Below are 18,403 nucleotides of genomic sequence, written 5' to 3'. Positions count from 1 at the left end.
ACTCTGTCGAAATGCCGTGGCTTCCTACTCCAGTGCTCCCTCTATTTCGCCTATCAGATGGGAGCAACCACGACCGAGAGATCCAAGGATGCCACGGTCATTTCCCTGCTGACAGGGTGGGCGTTGGAGTGGGCTACAGCCGTCTGGGAGAGAGGAAAGGAGGAGCTGGGTTCCCATGAGAGGTTCATGGCTCTGTTCAGGGCGATCTTCGACCATCCTCCAGAGTGCAGAGAGGGAGGTGAGTGACTTCTCCAACTCCAGCAGGGTGCCCAGATCGCTGCGGAGTACACCTTCACCTTTCGGACTGTGGCAGCCTCCAGCGGATGGAATGAGCCGGTGCTCCACACTCTATTCTGGAGAGGACTGCGTGAAGAGGTCCAGACGGAGTTGGCTTGTCAGGGTGGCAATCTTCGGGAGCGCCGGTGCCCACCTCGCACTCGCCTCCCTCCTTTGTCTGTCCTGAGGCAGAGCCTGAACCCATGGAGGTAGGGGCCATACACCTCTCCGTGGCAGAGCGGCGTCGCCGGAGACCTGGGGCTCTGTCCCTATTGCGGCCAGGATGGACACCAGCTTCAGTGGTGTCCGGTGCATCCGAACCCGGGGTCCACTAGAGCAGAGGGGCGGCCCCGTGATCTTCCATCTCCCAGGGTAGGCATGAGTATTTCATCATCATAATTTTCCGCCAAACCCTTTCTGGTTCCCATTTCACTGGCTGGCTATCCCTCAGGTGTTGTCTCTACAGCTCTATTGGACTCTGGTGCCGCAGGGAACTTCATCAACCAGGCCCTTGCCTCCTCCCTGGCCATAACTTTGTCCCCTCTCCTTTTCCGGTTCAAGCCCTGGATGCGTGACCATTGGGATCCAACACAATTACGCACATCACAGCACCACTCACGCTCACCGTGGGACCCATGCACCAGGAAAGCCTTCCTCATCATCACCCCACCCGTACACAAAGTCATCCTCGACCTCCCATGACTCCAATGTCATAACCCCACCATCTCCTGGTCGAGGATAAGAATCACTGTCACGACTCCCGCCGAAGTCGGCCCCTCTCCTTGTTCGGGCGGCGTTCGGCGGTCGACGTCACCGGCTTACTAGTTGCCACCGATCGATGTTTCACTGTTCGTTTGGTTTTGTCTTTATTGTGTACACCTGTTTTTGATTTCCCTAATTATGTTCATTATTTAACCTCTGTATTTCCTATTTGTCTTGTCGGTGATTGTTTCCTGTTTTGTGTAGTTGGAGGTGTTTCTCCAAACGATGTATTTTCCTATGAGAAGATTTATTGATATTTTTAGTAAACACGTTTGTTTACATTTATCCCTGTGTCCTGCGCCTGACTCCTCTACTTCTCTAAAGAAAACCATTACAATCACTGCCTGGGGACCAGGATGCCAGAGGACATGCAATCCCATATCCTGTGGTTCCATGTCGGTGGAGGATCCTGTGAGTGCCCCCCAGCCCATCAATCTGTTCTCCCGTATCGTTAGCCCCATGTTTTAGGATGTAGATGTGGACATCCGCCAGGCTCTGGAGAGGGAACCCGCTCCGTCTACCTGCCCTCCAGAACACTTCTACGTCCCCACGGGGGTAAAAGGATCGGCTGTTGACCTGGGCACACATCCCTCGCCACTGGACACCCAGGTATCATCCGCACCATCCAATTCCTCTCCGACAAGTACCGGTGGCCCACCTTTTCGCAGGATGTCGCCCAATATGTCAACTCTTGCTCTTGGCTCTGTATGTGGCCAATCCAAATCTCCCCCGGACGCTCCAGCAGGGAAACTACTTTCCCTTCCCGTGCCTCAGCGGCCTTGGTCACATCTGTCCATAGACTTTGTAACTGATCTCCTCCTTTCTGATGGTTTTACCACTATTATGGTTGTTGTTGACAGATTCTCTAAATCCTGCCATTTTATCCCTCTCTCTGGTCTACCTACCGCTCTCTGTCCGTAGACTTCGGAACTGATCTCCCCCTTTCTGATGGTTTTACCACTTATTATGGTTGTTGACAGATTCTCTAAATCCTCACATTTTATGCCTCTCTCTGGTCTGCCTACCACTCTCCAGGTCACGGAGACACTATTCCAGCAGGTCTTTCGGCACTACGGTCTTCCGGAGGACATCATTTCCAACCGTGGTCCCCAATTCACGTCGCGGGTATGGAAAGCCTTTATGGAGAAGCTGGGGGCACGGTCAGCCTGACATCCGCATACTGGCCTTAGTCCAATGGGCAGGTGGAGAGGATCAACCAGGAGCTGGGGAGGTTCCTAATGAGTCACTGCCAGGACCGACAGGGGGAGTAGGTCTGGTTCCTTCCCTGGGAGGAGTACGCCCAGAACTCACTTTGGCACTCCTCCACCGGGCTGACTCACTTCCAGTGCGTCCTGGGATACCATCCGGCCCTGGCTTCATGGACTCCGAGCCAGACCGAGGCCCCTGCAGTGGACGAGTGGTTCCGCCATCAGAAGGATCAGGCGGACCGCCACCACAGTGAGGCGGAGGTTCCATCTTGGTGATCGCGTCTGGCTCTCCACTAGGAATCTCCCACTCCGCCTGCGCTGCCGGAAGCTGAGGGCCCGGTTTGTGGGGCCCATCAAGGTCCTCCGGGGGGTCTATGAGGTAACTTATCGTCAACAACTCCCCTCCAACTACCGGATCTCACCATCCTTTCATGTCTCCCTCCTCAGGCCAGTGGTTCCTGGTCCTCTGGCAGATGCCGTCCCCCCGAGACACCCCCCCACCTCCCTTGGACATCGAGTGGAACCCTACCTATGCCATTAGGTCCCTCCTGGAATCTCGACATCATGGGGGTTGGCTACAATACCTGGTGGACTAGGAGGGGTACGGTCCTGAGCAGCGCTCTTGGGTCCCAGGGGCAGACATCCTGGACCCCAACATCATCAGGGATTACCATCTCCGCCGTCCGGACCGGCCCGCTCCACGCCGGCGTTGTCCTGCGGCTAGAGCCGCACGTCGGGGGGGGGGGACGACAACGACAGAGAGCGGTACTGTCACGCAGTACGGACAGAGAGCGGTACTGTCACGCCGGTCTACTAACCATTACACACACCTGGTTATCATTATCTCCTTTTTACTCCCCCCTTTATTTAGCCCTCAGTAGACAGCAGTCACATGGTAGTATTGTTTTCTCTCACGTTCTGTACGCTTCTCATGTTCTTTCAACTGAATCGTTTCATTTTTAAACTCACCTTCTGCACCTGCTTCCTGACTCCCGATGTATTTTGTTACAGAATTAAAAAAAAATTCCCCTCATCAATCTACACACAATGCCCCATAATGACAAAACAAAAAACTGTTTTTTTTTGCAAATGTATTAACAATAAAAATCAGAAATACCTTACTTATAAGTATTCAGACCCTTTGCTATGAGACTCGAAATTGAGCTCAGGTGCATCCTGTTTCCATTGATCATTCTTGAGATGTTTCTACAACTTGATTGGAGTCCATCTGTAGTAAATTCAATTGATTGGACATGATTTGGAAAGGCACACACCTGTCTGTATAAGGTCACATAGTTGACAGTACATGTCCGAGCAAAAACCAGGCCTTGAGGTCGAAGGAATTGTCCGTAGAGCTCCGAGACAGGATTGTGTCGAGGCACAGATCTGGGGAAGGGTACCAAAACATTTCTGCAGAATTGAAGGTCCCCAAGAAGGTCCCCATCATTCTTAAATAGAAGAAGTTTGGAACCAACAACACTCTTCCTAGAACTGGTCGCCAAGCCAAACTGAGCAATCGGGGGAGAAGGGCCTTGGTCAGGGATGTGACCAAGAACACGATGGTCACTCTAACAGAGCTCCAGAGTTCCTCTGTGGTGATGGGAGAACCTTCCAGAAGGACAACCATCTCTGCAGCACTCCACCAATCAGGCCTTTATGGTAGAGGGGCCAGACAGAAGACACTCCACAGTAAAAGGCACATGACAGCCTGCTTGGAGTTTGTAAAAAAAACACCTAAAGGACTATCAGACCATGAGAAACAAGATTCTCTGGTCTTTTGAAACCAAGATTGAACTCTTTGGCCTTAATGCCAAGCATCACATCTAGAGGAATCCTGGCACCATACCTACGGTGAAGCATGGTGGTGGCAGCATCATGCTGTGGGGATGTTTTTCAGTGGCAGGGACAGGGAGACTAGTCAGGATCGAGGGAAAGATGAACAGAGCAAAGTACAGAGAGATCCTTGATGAAAACCTGCTCCAGAGTGCTCAAGACCTCGGACTGGGGGGAAGGTTTGCTTTCCAACAGGACAACAACCCTAAGCACATAGCCAAGACAACGCATGAGTGGCTTCGGGACAAGTCTCTGAATGTCCTTGAGTGGCCCAGCCAGAGCCTGGACTTGAACCCGATCGAACATCTCTGAAGAGACCTGAAAAATAGCTGTACAGCAACACTCCCCATCCAACCTGACAGAGCTCGAGAGGATCTGCAGAGAAGAATGGGAGAAACTCCCCAAATACAGGTGTGCCAAGCTTGTAGCGTCATACCCAAGAAGACTTGAGGCTGCTAAAGGTGCTTCAACATGTGAGATTAAAATGTAAGATTTCTGTTAAAAAACAAAAAACAATTCTTAATAATAAAAACCTGTTTTTGCTTTGTCATTATGGGGTATTGTGTGTAGAGTGATAGAAAACATTTTTGGGGGAATAAGGCTGTAACGTAACAAAATGTGAAAAAAGTGAAGGGGTCTGAATACTTTCTGAATGTACTGTATATTATACGCGGCAGGTTTACTGTGATATCTGATTTATTGTGGGAGAATCCATCTGTTAGATAGTCTTAGCGCTTATCTATAGTGTGGATAATGGAAGGTTGATCAGATAAAGAGTACCCCCCATTTAAACAGGCACTGTTATTTAATGGCTCACCTGGGACACACAGACACCTGTAGCTGGTGCCCACACTGCGGCAGATCCCGTGGGCACAGGGGTTGAGGGCACAGAAGTCCACCAGTTGGGCACAGGTTGGGCCGGTGAAGCCGGCAGCACAGCTGCAGCCAAAGTCCAGGCCGGGACCCTGGGGGAAGCAGCTCCCGTTGTTGTGGCAGGGGCTGGAGGCACATGGGTCCACCCTCTGTTCACACATACTGCCCTGATACCCTGAGAAAGATGAAGGGAGTACAAGAGAGTGAGAGAGAGGAGCGAGAAAGAGAGAGAGAGACAAAGAGAAAGACAAAGACAAAGATAGGGAGAGAGAATGACAGAGAGCACAAAGAGAGAGGAAGAAGGAAAGAAAATGAAAGAGAGAGAGAGAGAGAGAGAGAGAGAGAAAGAAAGAAAGAAAGAAAGAAAGAAAGAAAGAAAGAAAGAAAGAAAGAAAGAAAGAAAGAAAGAGAGAGAGAGAGAGAGAGAGAGAGAGAGCGAGAGAGAGAGAGCGAGAGAGGGGGTGGGGAGCATCTGGTCTGGTGGCAGGAATGCTGTGGGGTTCTGGGGTTGAGAAGAACAGCATTGTGGGTGTTGAGGTGGGTCTGTGGACTCACTGGGACGTAGCCTACAGCGTCTGTTTTGTCTACACACACACAAACCCATGCCCCGTCCCCCATCCCCCGCCCACATACAAACACATACAAACAAACAGGCACTGTTAATTAACCCAAGCCAGAAAGCCCATACTTAAAGACATGCTCCAGTACATTTTTTTTTAAACCTCCTGCTTTGGGCTGGATGTGTTAATGTGTAGTTCATACATGCATAATCTATGAGAAAGAAAGAAAGAAGACCCACACAGAACCCACTGACTCCAGTAGATTATTCCTCCCTCTCTGCAGTGACAGTGAAATAATAAATGTCCATCAATCTGGGTGATATAGAGTCCTCCCTGCATCTGGATACACAAATCAGCAGACCCTGAAAGCCTCTCTTCATTAGCCCGATGAAATACACACACTGACGCAATCAACATGCTCCCAGATTATATTGACTGTGTAACACGCTCACACGCACACACACAGGCCAACACACACACACATAGGCTGACACAAACACACTCACATAGGCATGCACATGCTCACACACGCTCACACACACTCACACGCACACACACGCACAGTCCTATCACAATAAACTACAGTCTCCTCTCTGCGCTACCATGGCAACGATCCTGATAAAAACAGCTTGTGATGGAACCATTCTCCTGAGGAAGGAGGGAGGAGGGAGGACAGAGGGTCAAGGTGGAGAGAGGTGAGGAGGGAAGAGGCAAGGGTGGCACCTTGAGAGTGGCAGAGATGGAGGCAGCGATTGCAGAAGGTGTGACAAAATGACTGTTTTGTCTGGTTTGACTGAGGGTGACCCAATTTATCAGTATTTCTCATAAGGCAACAGGATGTAGGAGGCTAGTGGGAGTGGAGCAGCCAGGTCACACCAGATAGGCTGTAATATTAGATGTTTTTCCATGTCTCCAGGATATCGGGAGATGCCTTCCATACCAGTCACTAGGGGCAACGTGAGTGCCTATTACCATCGAGCAGGCTCACGGCTTGCTAGGGAGTTATGGGTGGGGATAAAGGAAGGGCTTAAAGTTCCTGAACAAAAAGATCCCATGTCAAATAGCCTTTTATTATCCATAATATTTTGGGGGGGTAGAAGTGCTACAAATTTGAGGAAGATGACTAGTTACCATTGGTGTATACAATTAGAGTTAGGGTCACCCTATTCCCTTAATAATCCGCCTCCTGAATCCAAGTGTTTGACATGAGGGAGGGGACCAGTAACTTTATGATCAAATGATCAAAATGTATCAATGTTGTCAAACTTTGGCCATCATACTTTGATTTGGTTCCATCCAAATTTCATGATTTTGACTGTTTTGCTCTACAGCTAAAAGGATTGCGGGTTCAATCCCATTGCTAGGCATACATTGTTATTTTTTTCTGTTTTAACCCTATCCCAAACCTCAACCACCCCCCGGACAAACGTTGGATACTGAAGTGTGGCCGTGAGATCTTGTTGGGTGGAGACATGTGCACACACACACATAGACACACAACCGCACATATTCTCAGATGTTGTAGAAAAGGAGACATGACAAGAGGTAAAGACAAGAGAGAGGTCAAGGTGCCAAAAAGGAGAATGTGAAGAAGATAGGAGGGAGGAAAATCGCAGCTCTATTCCTTTATCTCTGTAGAAAGCTAAGCCTGCACTGCACTCTGTGACCAAACAGTTTTGACACCCTGCTGTGTGTGTGTGTGTTTGCCTTGGGCAGTGTTGTCAGGGAGACTGGCTGGGTGTCTGAGCATCAGACCCCATCTCCCATGCTCTCTCATTTTCTTTCTTCCTCTTTCTTTCTGCCCTCTGTTATTCTCTCTCCCCATCTTTGTCTTTGTCTTTGTCTTTGTCTCTCTCTCTCTCTCTCTCTCTCTCTCTCTCTCTCTCTCTCTCTCTCTGATCATGCTGACAACTCATGCTAACAAATGATCACGCTCATAATTCACTATGACACAGGGGGTGGGGGTCAGCAGGCATGGTAAAGACACACACGCACGCACGCCCATGCACCCCCACATGCACCGACCCCCCCACCACCACCACACGCACTTTACCAAGCCTACACACTTAATCAGATACCCAGGGGAGCTCTGATATGAAAAGAAAACAGCTTTTGCAGAGCTGCTGTACCGCTTCTACTTGCCAATACTGTAGAGCGAGTCAGGAGTCTAAATATAGCACCCCCACCCCTCCTGTTCCCCACTGGAGACAGTGTCAGTCCCAGAGCGGAGAGAGAGAGAGACCTCAGAGGACAGACACAGAGCTAGGAGGACTGCTGGGAACAACCTCTAGAGGCTCTGGCTGAGTCTGAAATTGTACCCATATTCCGTCAGGAAAATCGCTCAAGATTGACTTTGAAATTTGACGTCTGTTCATGTCCTGAGGACATCAGACTTTAACCCGTAACTTAATGATTCGTAATGAATGCCTAAACGTAACTTTTTAACCATATCCCAACCCTTATTTTCTAAATTTGACATTTGGAGAAACGTGGATTAAAGTCTGAATCTGAAGTCAAATTGGTAAAACCGGGAGATCTTATTGATTTCCTATTAAGTGCACTACTTTTGACCAGGGCTCGTAGGCAGTATGTCATCTGACATGAGTGGTCATGAATGGACATGACACCTAATAACCGGACTTGTGTCATGTTTATGATACTGCTGTGGTAATACTATTCACCTGCTCATAGACATAGGAAAAACTGCAGCTATTTGCCTTCAGCAGTGGCATTTCGTGATCATAAGCCGTGATTTCCTCTGCTATTGTTGTCGTCTGCTGTCATCCATCACTTTGTTTTATACACAGCGTGATAACTTCCGCCGAGAAGATCTGTGCTAAATAAACTTGGTCTGATTTATGTGTGTGTGGGTAGGCAGTTATACAACACTGGGAACAGCTGACAGAAATAGGTTTCTGTGTGTGTGTGTGTGTGTGTGTGTGTGTGTGTGTGTGTGTGTGTGTGTGTGTGTGTGTGTGTGTGTGTGTGTGTGTGTGTGTGTGTGTGTGTGTGTGTGTGTGTGTGTGTGTGTGTGTGTGTGTGTGTGTGTGCGTGCGTGCATGCATGGGTGCCTGTGCACATTGGGAGAATGCTTTAAAAAAAGAAACCAAATTCTTATGAAAGCTCTTCACTTCATGTGTCTCCAGTGATAGTTAAAAGAGAGTAGCTAGAGTAAATATACTTGTCACTTCTTCTCCAAATAAAGAAGAGAGACCGTCTAGTCCAAAAGGAAAGGTAAAAAGGTAAAGAAACAACAGTACAACACACAGCTTTTGCTGTGTGTTAAACAAGGAGATGCCATACAACACAACTTCTCTGTACCTAGCACTGAGGGGTATGCTACAAAGCAGGATAAATGAATTAGCCAGCTAACTTTGATAAGCAACCACAAATAACTACTGATTTTATAATTAAATAAAAAAGGTAAACTTAGATATGTCTATTCGTTTGTTAAATCAATTAGACCATCCCATTTCAAGCTTATCATTCTACAAAATAAAAAGTTATATCAGAATATATTGAAAGGTTAACTGGCTATCTGTGAGGACAGACGCTGGGAGACGAGAAACAAGTACAGGGAGTGAATATTTAATAAATAACAGATATGAAACAAAACACGGACAGCGTCTGGACAGGGGAAACATAATGACATTAACGCTGACATGGGGATCAAACTGAGGAATAAACAGATATAGAGGAGGCAATCAATAAAGTGATGGATTCCAGGTGAGTCCAATGAAGCGCTGATGCGCGTAATGATGGTGACAGGTGTACGTAATGAGGGGCATCCTGGCGCCCTCGAGCGCCAGAGAGGGGGAGCGGGAGCAGGCATGACACTAACTCCATAATCCTGCTTTGTAGAACTATGATATACAGCACCAGTTTCAAAAGTTTTAGAATAATAGTGAAGATATCAAAACTATGAAATAACACATATGGAATCATGTAGTAACAGAAAAAGTACTAAACATATCAAAATATATTTTATATTTGAGATTCATCAAAGTAGCCACCCTTTGCCTTGATGACAGCTTTGCACACTCTTGGCATTCCCTCAACCAGCTTCATGAGGTAGTCACCTGGAATGCATTTCAATTAACAGATGTGCCTTGTTAAATGTTAATTTGTCAAATTGCTTTCCTTCTTAATGCGTTTGAGCCAATCAGTTGTGTTGTGACAAGGTAGGGGTGGTATACAGAAGATAGCCCTATTAGGTAAAAGACCAAGTCCATATTATGGCAAGAACAACCCAAATAAGCAAAGAGAAATGACAGTCCATCATTACTTTAAGACATTATGGTCAGTAAATCCGGAAAATATCAAGAACTTTTAAAGTTTCTTCAAGTGCAGTTGCTAAACCGTTAAGTGCTATGATGAAACTGGCTCTCATAGGGACTGCCACAGGAAAGGAAGACCCAGAGTTACTTCTGCTGCAGAGGATAAGTTCATTAGAGTTACCAGCCTCAGAAATTGCAGCCCAAATAAATGTTTCGCAGAGTTCAAGTAACAGACACATCTCAACATCAACTGTTCAGAGGATACAGCGTGAATCAGGCCTTCATGGTCGAATTGCTGCAAAGAAACCATTACTAAAGGACAGCAATAAGAAGAAGAGACTTGCTTGGGCCAAGAAACATGAGCAATGGACATTAGACCAGTGGAAATCTGTCCTTCGGTCTGATGAGTCCAAATTTGAGATTTTTGGTTCCAACTGCCATGTCTTTGTGAGACGCAGAGTAGGTGAACGGATGATCTCTGCATGTGTAGTTTCCACCGTGACGCATGGAGGAGGAGGTGTGATGGTGTGTGGGTGCTCTGCTGATGACAATGTTGGTGATTTATTTAGAATTCAAGGCACACTTGGTTTGCACTTAGTGGGAATATCATTTGTTTTTCAACAGGACAGTGACCCAACACACCTCCAGGCTTTGTAAGGGCTATTTGACCAAAAGGAGAGTGATGGAGTGCTACATCAGATGATCTGGCCTCCACAATCACCTAACCTCAACCCAATTGAGATGGTTTGGGATGAGTTGGACCGCAGAGTGAAGGAAAAGCAGCCAACATGTGCTCAGCATATGTGGGAACTCCTTCAAGACTGTTGGAAAAACATTCCAGGTGAAGCTGTTTGAGAGAATGCCAAGAGTGTGCAAAGCTGTCATCAAGTCAAAGGGTGGCTACTTTGAAGAATAAACAAATAAAAATATATTTTATAACACTTTTTTGGTTACTACATGAATCCATATGTGTTATTTCTTGGTTTTGATGTCTTCACTATTATTCTACAATGTAGAAAATATACAAAAATTAAGAAAATCCTTGAATGAGTAGGTGTGTCCAAACTTTAGACTGGTACTGTACTTTTGCCCTCACATTCACCTGCAAGAAAACAACAACAAGAAAACAACAACAACCGTGAACCCTAACACATTCTTTATGTCTCTCCTGCTCAGTCTCTCATGACTGGATGGGAATCAGGTGGACAGGAGTCTGCGGCTTGGAGACTACAGCTTGGAGTCTGCAGTGTGGAGCTGTCTGCTCCCACTCCCAGTGTGTTGTGTATAAACAGAGGTAGAGGTGAGAGGTTCCTTCCTCACCACCCTCCACTGGCTGATTGTGTTGACCTGCAGTCACATGCTCACTGGAGAATGTGATTGGCTAATTGCCTTGAAATCCAGTAGAAAGGCTTCAAACGGCAGGATTACCTAACGAGCCTGTTAAAGATTTTGAGGCGCTCTCTCTCACACACACACACACACACAAACACGCACACACACAACTCCTTGTCGTACTAATTAAAAAGTGCTGAAGCAGTTTCCGCCCCCATTGTTCCACCATAACCACAATCTCTCTGCGAAAACAACCAAAGGAAAAAAACTGCTGTGGATGGATAAAAAATTCTGGTCGGCATTGGCGCTAGTCCAACAGTGTAAGATGAATAATTTAATCCGAGTTGCGTTGCTAGCAGGACTGTGAATCAGAACTCGTGACCGCAGGGAATTGTACCTGCAATGTACCATATTTTCTGGATCAGGTTGTACATTTCTACCTCTGTTGATCTGTTCGAAGAGGATTGTTCCAGGATGGTTTTCCATGGGAGTGTGTGTGTGTGTGTGTGTGTGTGTGTGTGTGTGTGTGTGTGTGTGTGTGTGTGTGTGTGTGTGTGTGTGTGTGTGTGTGTGTGTGTGTGTGTGTGTGTGTGTGTGTGTGTGTGTGTGTGTGTGTGTGTGTACATAAAAAGCGTGGATTGGCATGCCCTTATTTAGGAGTGCTGTGTTTGGCAGAATTTAGTTTTAGCGGGCTAGCGTAGATTTCCCATGTGGGGCTGAGAGGAGGTCGTTAGGGCCAGGAGGACTAATTAGACTAGTGGAGGAAGGTTTAAATTAAGCAACGGGCTGGCACAGATAAACACAGAGCAGACACAGAAACTAACAGCAGCGCTACCATGATAGCCTCACACACACATTCAGACTCACATGCACACACACTGACGCATATACACACCACACACGCACACAAGAACACCAGACACACGCCTAGAACCAGGACAGTCCAACACACACACAACCAGCTAATGAGGATCTGAAAATAAAACTGATTAACAACGTGGTATTGTGCAGTACATCCTCGCTATTGTGCATTGCTGTGGATCTGTACATGTTATGTTATGGCAAGAGTTGTTCTGCACTCAGAGTATTGCTGTGCTATTGGTACTGGGGTACCTACTACCCTCAGGGCAGACTTATGATAAAGTACCTACCCTCAGGGCAGACTTATGATAAAGTACCTACCCTCAGGGCAGACTTATGATAAAGTACCTACCCTCAGGGCAGACTTATGATAAAGTACCTACCCTCAGGGCAGACTTATGATAAAGTACCTACCCTCAGGGCAGACCTATGATAAAGCACCTACCCTCAGGGCAGACTTATGATAAAGTACCTACTTTCAGGGCAGACTTATGATAAACTACCTACCCTCAGGGCAGACTTATGATAAAGTACCTACCCTCAGGGCAGACTTATGATAAAGTACCTACCCTCAGGGCAGACTTATGATAAAGTACCTACCCTCAGGGCAGACTTATGTTAAAGTACCTACCCTCAGGGCAGACTTATGATAAAGTACCTACCCTCAGGGCAGACTTATGATAAAGTACCTACCCTCAGGGCAGACTTATGATAAAGTACCTACCCTCAGGGCAGACTTATGATAAAGTACCTACCTTCAGGGCAGACTTATGATAAAGTACCTACCCTCAGGGCAGACTTATGATAAAGTACCTACCCTCAGGGCAGACTTATGATAAAGTACCTACCCTCAGGGCAGTAGCACCTGGGTCCAGCCAGGCTGCTGGAGCAGGTAGCCCCGTTCCTGCAGGGCTGAGACAGGCAGTGGTCCACCTGCAACTGGCAAAGATCACCCTGGAACCCTGGAGCACACAGACGAAACACAGTGTCACATAGCATTAAACCTGAACACACACAGGAGCCAAATATACACACGCAACTCTAACGCATTGACATGCAAACCATCCAACTACCACTATAACAAGCATGCACGGACGCATCACACACACACATTTGACACTGGTCACCCTACGTCGCACACTTCCCCATGACTGTCTATCTTCATTAACTCATTAGGTCAATTCAAAACAGAACCCTCACTCTTCCAAGAACAAGTCAACAAGTCCTGAATCTAGCCAATTACCTCCAACCTTACTACCCATCAAGCCAATTAACATCAATCACGTAGTGCGGCCTCCACATTGCTCTGGATGAGCCTGTGAGAACCCACTGCCCTCAGTCTATCAGGCAGGCAGACATACCACCACAGTCCTGTAATCACCCTTCTCTAATAAGATGTGACTGGCCATCAACAACAGCCACTGCTTCTATAACAAGGTAATTAACCTCTCAGGTAGATCAGAGCTGCACTCACTGGTCCAGGCGCCAAATATATCTAGTTGATAAGTTGAAAGGTTGCATTCTTCTCTGCATTCCCTATTTCGTTTGGAGACACTCACACACACACAGGCATGCATTCCACATGAGGTTGGGGAGAGCGGGCTTGTAATGGCTTGAGCGGAATAGGTGGAATGGTGTCAAATACATCAAACACATGGTTTGCAAGTGTTTGATGCCATTCCATTTGCACCGTTCCGGCCATTATTATGAGCCGTTCTCTTCTCAGCAGCCTCCTGTGATGCACGCTCATACGCATATACAGACAGACAGACAGACAGACAGACACACACACACACACACACACACACACACACACACACACACACACACACACACACACACACACACACACACACACACACACACACACACACACACACACACACACACACACACACACACACACACACACACACACAAACACACAGTAGTTACCTGGAGGGCAGATACAAGTGAAGTTACGGCCCTTGTCCCCCTGCCTCAGGTCACTACAGATGGCGTAGTTCTGGCAGGGCCTGAGGTGGCAGGCATCAAACTCCTCACAGAATATCCCAGAGTAACCATCCTCACACTCACAGAAGAAGGTGCTCTAGAGGTCAGAGGGGACACGGGGTCACTGTCACATACTGACTCAAAACACTTTATATATCACTGGGATGGTTCTGATTACTGGGGCTACATGGGGCTTTGCGATTCTCTGTTGTTAGTCCTCTACACCCCACCGATGCCCTTTTCTACCCAGCTCCCCATAGTGCGGTGTGCTAAATCACCCTGTAACAATGCACCTGTAGGGGGGAGGGAAAGAGTTAGCAGGCCCTCAGTCTAGCACGCGCCTCCTCTCTCCCCTCTCCTCTCCCTCCCTTCCTCTCTTCTCTCCTCTCCCTTTCTTTTCTTTTACTCTTCACTTTTGTTCTCTCCATTTCCTCTCTCTACTCCTCTGTGCAGCAGTGATCAGTCTGCTAACAGTGACGCCCCTAGGGACCTGGCGAGAGCGGGAGCCCCAGGGAGTAGTAGGGATGCAGGACTTAAGAACTCTGTCTCCATCCCACAATACCTTTCTGGCAATAAGGCATGGTCTTTATTCTGTCTTGCTTATCTTTTTCTCCTCTCAGTGTCCTGTTGCTATGTTACCGCATAGTGTATCATCAAGACAATAGTGTCGTAATCTTACAATATTCTGCTGAATTACAGCAATTACCTTCCAGTATATTGAGGGGAAAACCTGTTTTCTGAATATTGAAAGGGACATGTTAAGCCTTGAAATATTTTTCACAGGATCAAGCCCAAAGACAAGGGACTGATTCACCAACTCAAGGGCAGCTGACATCACATATCTGATCCCTGACCTCTTACCACAGAGGGCTGAGTGATGCACTTCCCCTTCCCAGAGCATTGTGGGTCGCTGAAGCGGCTGCCAGGCTCCACACAGCTGCTGGCCTTCACTGTCAGATTGAGACGCAGGGTGACCTCCGAGCCACTGGGGGCGCCCATGCGCAACACACCTACAACGGGACAGAGCAAAAACTAGATAATTAAAAAAACAGTTATTCTAAGGTCCTAGCTGATTCACCTTGATAAATATGAAAAGGCTGACTACATGTGAGCAATATTGAACAAACTGCCTATTTAACTAGAGAGAAAATGGTGGTTGGGGGGTCGACAAGGACTTAGGTACAGAGGCTATGTGCAGAGAGAAGTGATGGTTCCCTGCAAAGAAGATTATGTTTAAACTAACAGAAAATGAACATCATTGTGCGCAACATTGACCAGAACACCTTATGTTTGACAAATGTTCTAGGAGGGGTTGCATATGGATCATTGCCTGGAAAAGACACCTCTAGCTGCCACTGCAAAAGAAAAATGGATTCCTCAGAGACCAACTATTAGAGAAATGTTGAAGAAAAGGCCATGTGAGCAAATATGAATCAAAACAGAAGCATCCATTTAAAAATAGACTCAAAGTGAAGATTAACAGCCATTGTTAGGAACCTACTCTGAGCCAATGAGGTGTGAGCACAGCCAGGATAAGTCATTGCCACAGCAAAGCCCTGCAGCCAATCAGGAGTCTGTACAAGCTGGTCCCCTAACACCTCACCATTTTCTAGTTAGGTCAGCCCAATGACGTCTGTTCCTCACAACACAAGCTCACAAATGCACAGTCACTGCTCCTCTTGGATGCAGCACTCGCATGCAGTCACACACACGCTGCGTTTAGACAGGCAACCCAATTCTGATATTTTTTTCACTAATTGGTCTTTTGACCAATCACATCAGATCTTTTCACATCAGATCTTTTTCAGTGGTGAACTGATTGGTCAAAAGACCAATTAGTGAGAAAGAAAAATCTGAATTGAGCTCCCTGGTTAAACGTTGCATTAAACGCGCCCACTGTAATAAAAAAAGATTCAATAGAATTGTGTTTGCTCAACAAAATTTTCACACCCAAACTTTTCGTTGTGAGTTTACTCCTATTGCAGTAGGTTGCCTTACAATTGTGCGTTGAATCATGTATATTTTTACAGTCCACTCTGTATGCCACCATCAGTATTTCATTCACACCATCTGTCTCATGTACGTACATGCTTCACATCCATGCACGAGTGGGAAGTGCATGTTTTTGCATGTGAGGCAGATTATGTGGGATGCACACAAGCAGACATAAACACAGCTCCACAGCAGTCTTGCTCTCAAGGACGTGACTCATTTATTATCCAGAGTGGTAAACAACCAAACACGATGACAGAAAAACAACTCTTTCTCTTTCGCTCTCTTTAATTCTCTCTCCCCTTCCTCTCCTCTCTCCCGTCCTTCACTCCCCCTCATCCTCCCTCTATATCTCTCTCTTCTCCCCCCCTCTCTCTTGATGTTTCCCCCCACAAACACCATCTCCTCAGACAGAGCCGCAGGATCTCAGGCGGAGTGTCTCCAGCCAGCACACGGTCAGTGGACAGACAAGCTGAGACATAACAAAGCTGTGTTGTTATGGAGGCCACGCACAGGGGTCAAGTACAAAATTCACTAAAGGGTAGGACACCAATTATAACGCCACACCTGCTGGAATCTACCGAACCCTCAGGGCATACGCTACTGTAACATTCCTCATTGAAAATAGAAAGACTTAGCGATAAAATATGCAGAAAGATAACAAACCTGAATTCCAGAGCCAAGTGTTCATGTGCGCTTGCCCCATACAAATGAGCCATTATCATACTGTTTATGGATTTTATGGATATTGTGTTCTTGATTGACATTTCATGCAAATTACTGATCCAGACAACTCGGAACACTGCAGAGAATGTGAATGTTAATATTGAAAACATGATGGAATACCATACTATCCTATTCATGGCTCTGACTTTGAGGAACCTTATACCAATTAACTGCACGTATGTTCTAAGTATAAATATGTATAATATGCACTTTTATCACTATATGTGTTATGCAAGGATCCATTCCCTTGGAGTTGAAGATAGCCATCTATAACCCAAAATACAGTATGCACCAATGACAGGTTTGGACAAATGGAAGTGATAGTGCTATAACACACACATGGGAACAAGTAGGATTATTAAGTAAGTAAATTGAGATGGAGGAGTGGCCTTACTGATGAAGTCATTGTGTCTTATGCACTATACCATCAGATGTGCTACTGGATTCATTTCTTAGGAGATTGTAATCTCTTACCAAAAACATATGCACCAGTGGTAGGTATACAAGTGCTTGCTACATGTGTCTAGGTTTCCCACAAGATGGACAGGAGGAGAGAACAGGAGAAAGTTCCTTCCTCCATATTATTTTTTTGTTTGTGACCAACTTATAATTTAGTAAATGTTTTTTTTTTATTGGGGGGGGGTACAGGTACAAACACTATCAAGGAAATGCATACAAAGATACCCCCCCATCTACCCGCCCGCATCCTCCCTCCCCACCCGGAAACCATGTTTAGCCAACCCCCCCCACCCCCACCTCCCGAATCCATATTGTTTTTTGTAGCAGTATTATTGTAGTTGTGGAAGTGCTTCCTACTTACTGAGGAAGTAGTTGTGTCCCAGGGGGAGGGAGTGGTCAGGAACCACCAGTCCATCTGAGACCTGCTGGAACCACATGATGGTCCCGTCCACCAAGGAGGAATGCTGGAAGCCATCCTCGCCAACACGCCACAGGACGGGAGCTCCACTCACATTCACCACAATCCTGAAGAGAGAGGGAGAGAAAGGGGAGGGGGGAGGAGCCTGCTACAGTGCTTTCAGAAAGTATTCATACCCCTTGATTTATTCCACATCTTGTTCTGTTACAGACAGAAAAAAGAATTCTCACCCATCTACACACCCCATCATAACCAAGAGAAAACCTTTTTTTTTTTTTTTTTACATTTTAGCTAATTGATTAAAAAAAATTATATACAGAAATATCTAACTAACATAAGTATTCACACACCTTTGCTATGACACTCCAAATTGAACTCAGGTGCATCCAATTTCTTTGATCATCCTTGAGATGGAGTCCACCCGTGGCCAATAAAATTGTTTGGCCATGATATAGAATGGAACATACACGTCTATAGAAGGGTCCACAGTTGACAGTGCATGTCAGAGCAGAAACTATACCATGAAGTCCAAGAAACTGTCCGTAGAGCTCAGAGATAGAATTGTGATGAGGAATATATCTGGGAAACAATTTCAAGAGTGTTGAAAGTTTCCAAGAGCACAGTGGTCTCCATCATTGGGAAATTGAAAGAATGTGAAACTACCCAGACTCTGCCTAGAGCTGGTTGTCCGACCAAACTAAGCAACCATGCAAGAAAGACCCAATGACCACTCTAACAGATCTACAGAGTTCCTTGGCTGAGATGGGAGAACCTGCTAGAAGGACAACAGTCTCTACAGCACTTCAACAATCTGGGCTTTATGGGAAAGTGGCC

At 46.5% G+C, this 18,403-nt stretch overlaps 1 protein-coding gene across 1 annotated transcript in view; it reads right to left on the bottom strand.

Annotated features, from left to right (window-relative positions):
- The window catches only part of LOC100380637 (delta and Notch-like epidermal growth factor-related receptor), a 72,265-nt gene that overhangs the window by 6,197 nt on the left and 47,665 nt on the right, over nt 1–18,403 (bottom strand). The window contains exons 4-8 of the mRNA XM_014213856.2: nt 17,513–17,676; nt 14,836–14,984; nt 13,918–14,071; nt 12,831–12,944; nt 4,897–5,127 (exon numbers count right to left, since the gene is read on the bottom strand). Of these exons, the coding sequence (XP_014069331.1) occupies nt 4,897–5,127; nt 12,831–12,944; nt 13,918–14,071; nt 14,836–14,984; nt 17,513–17,676 (812 nt within the window). The remainder of the gene's footprint in view (nt 1–4,896; nt 5,128–12,830; nt 12,945–13,917; nt 14,072–14,835; nt 14,985–17,512; nt 17,677–18,403) is intronic.

This window comes from Salmo salar, chromosome ssa09 (assembly GCF_905237065.1).
Source record: "Salmo salar chromosome ssa09, Ssal_v3.1, whole genome shotgun sequence".
Lineage (NCBI taxonomy): Eukaryota > Metazoa > Chordata > Actinopteri > Salmoniformes > Salmonidae > Salmo > Salmo salar.
The sequence above is the reverse complement of the archived record's forward strand: the minus strand, read 5'-3'. Positions and strand labels throughout refer to the sequence as shown.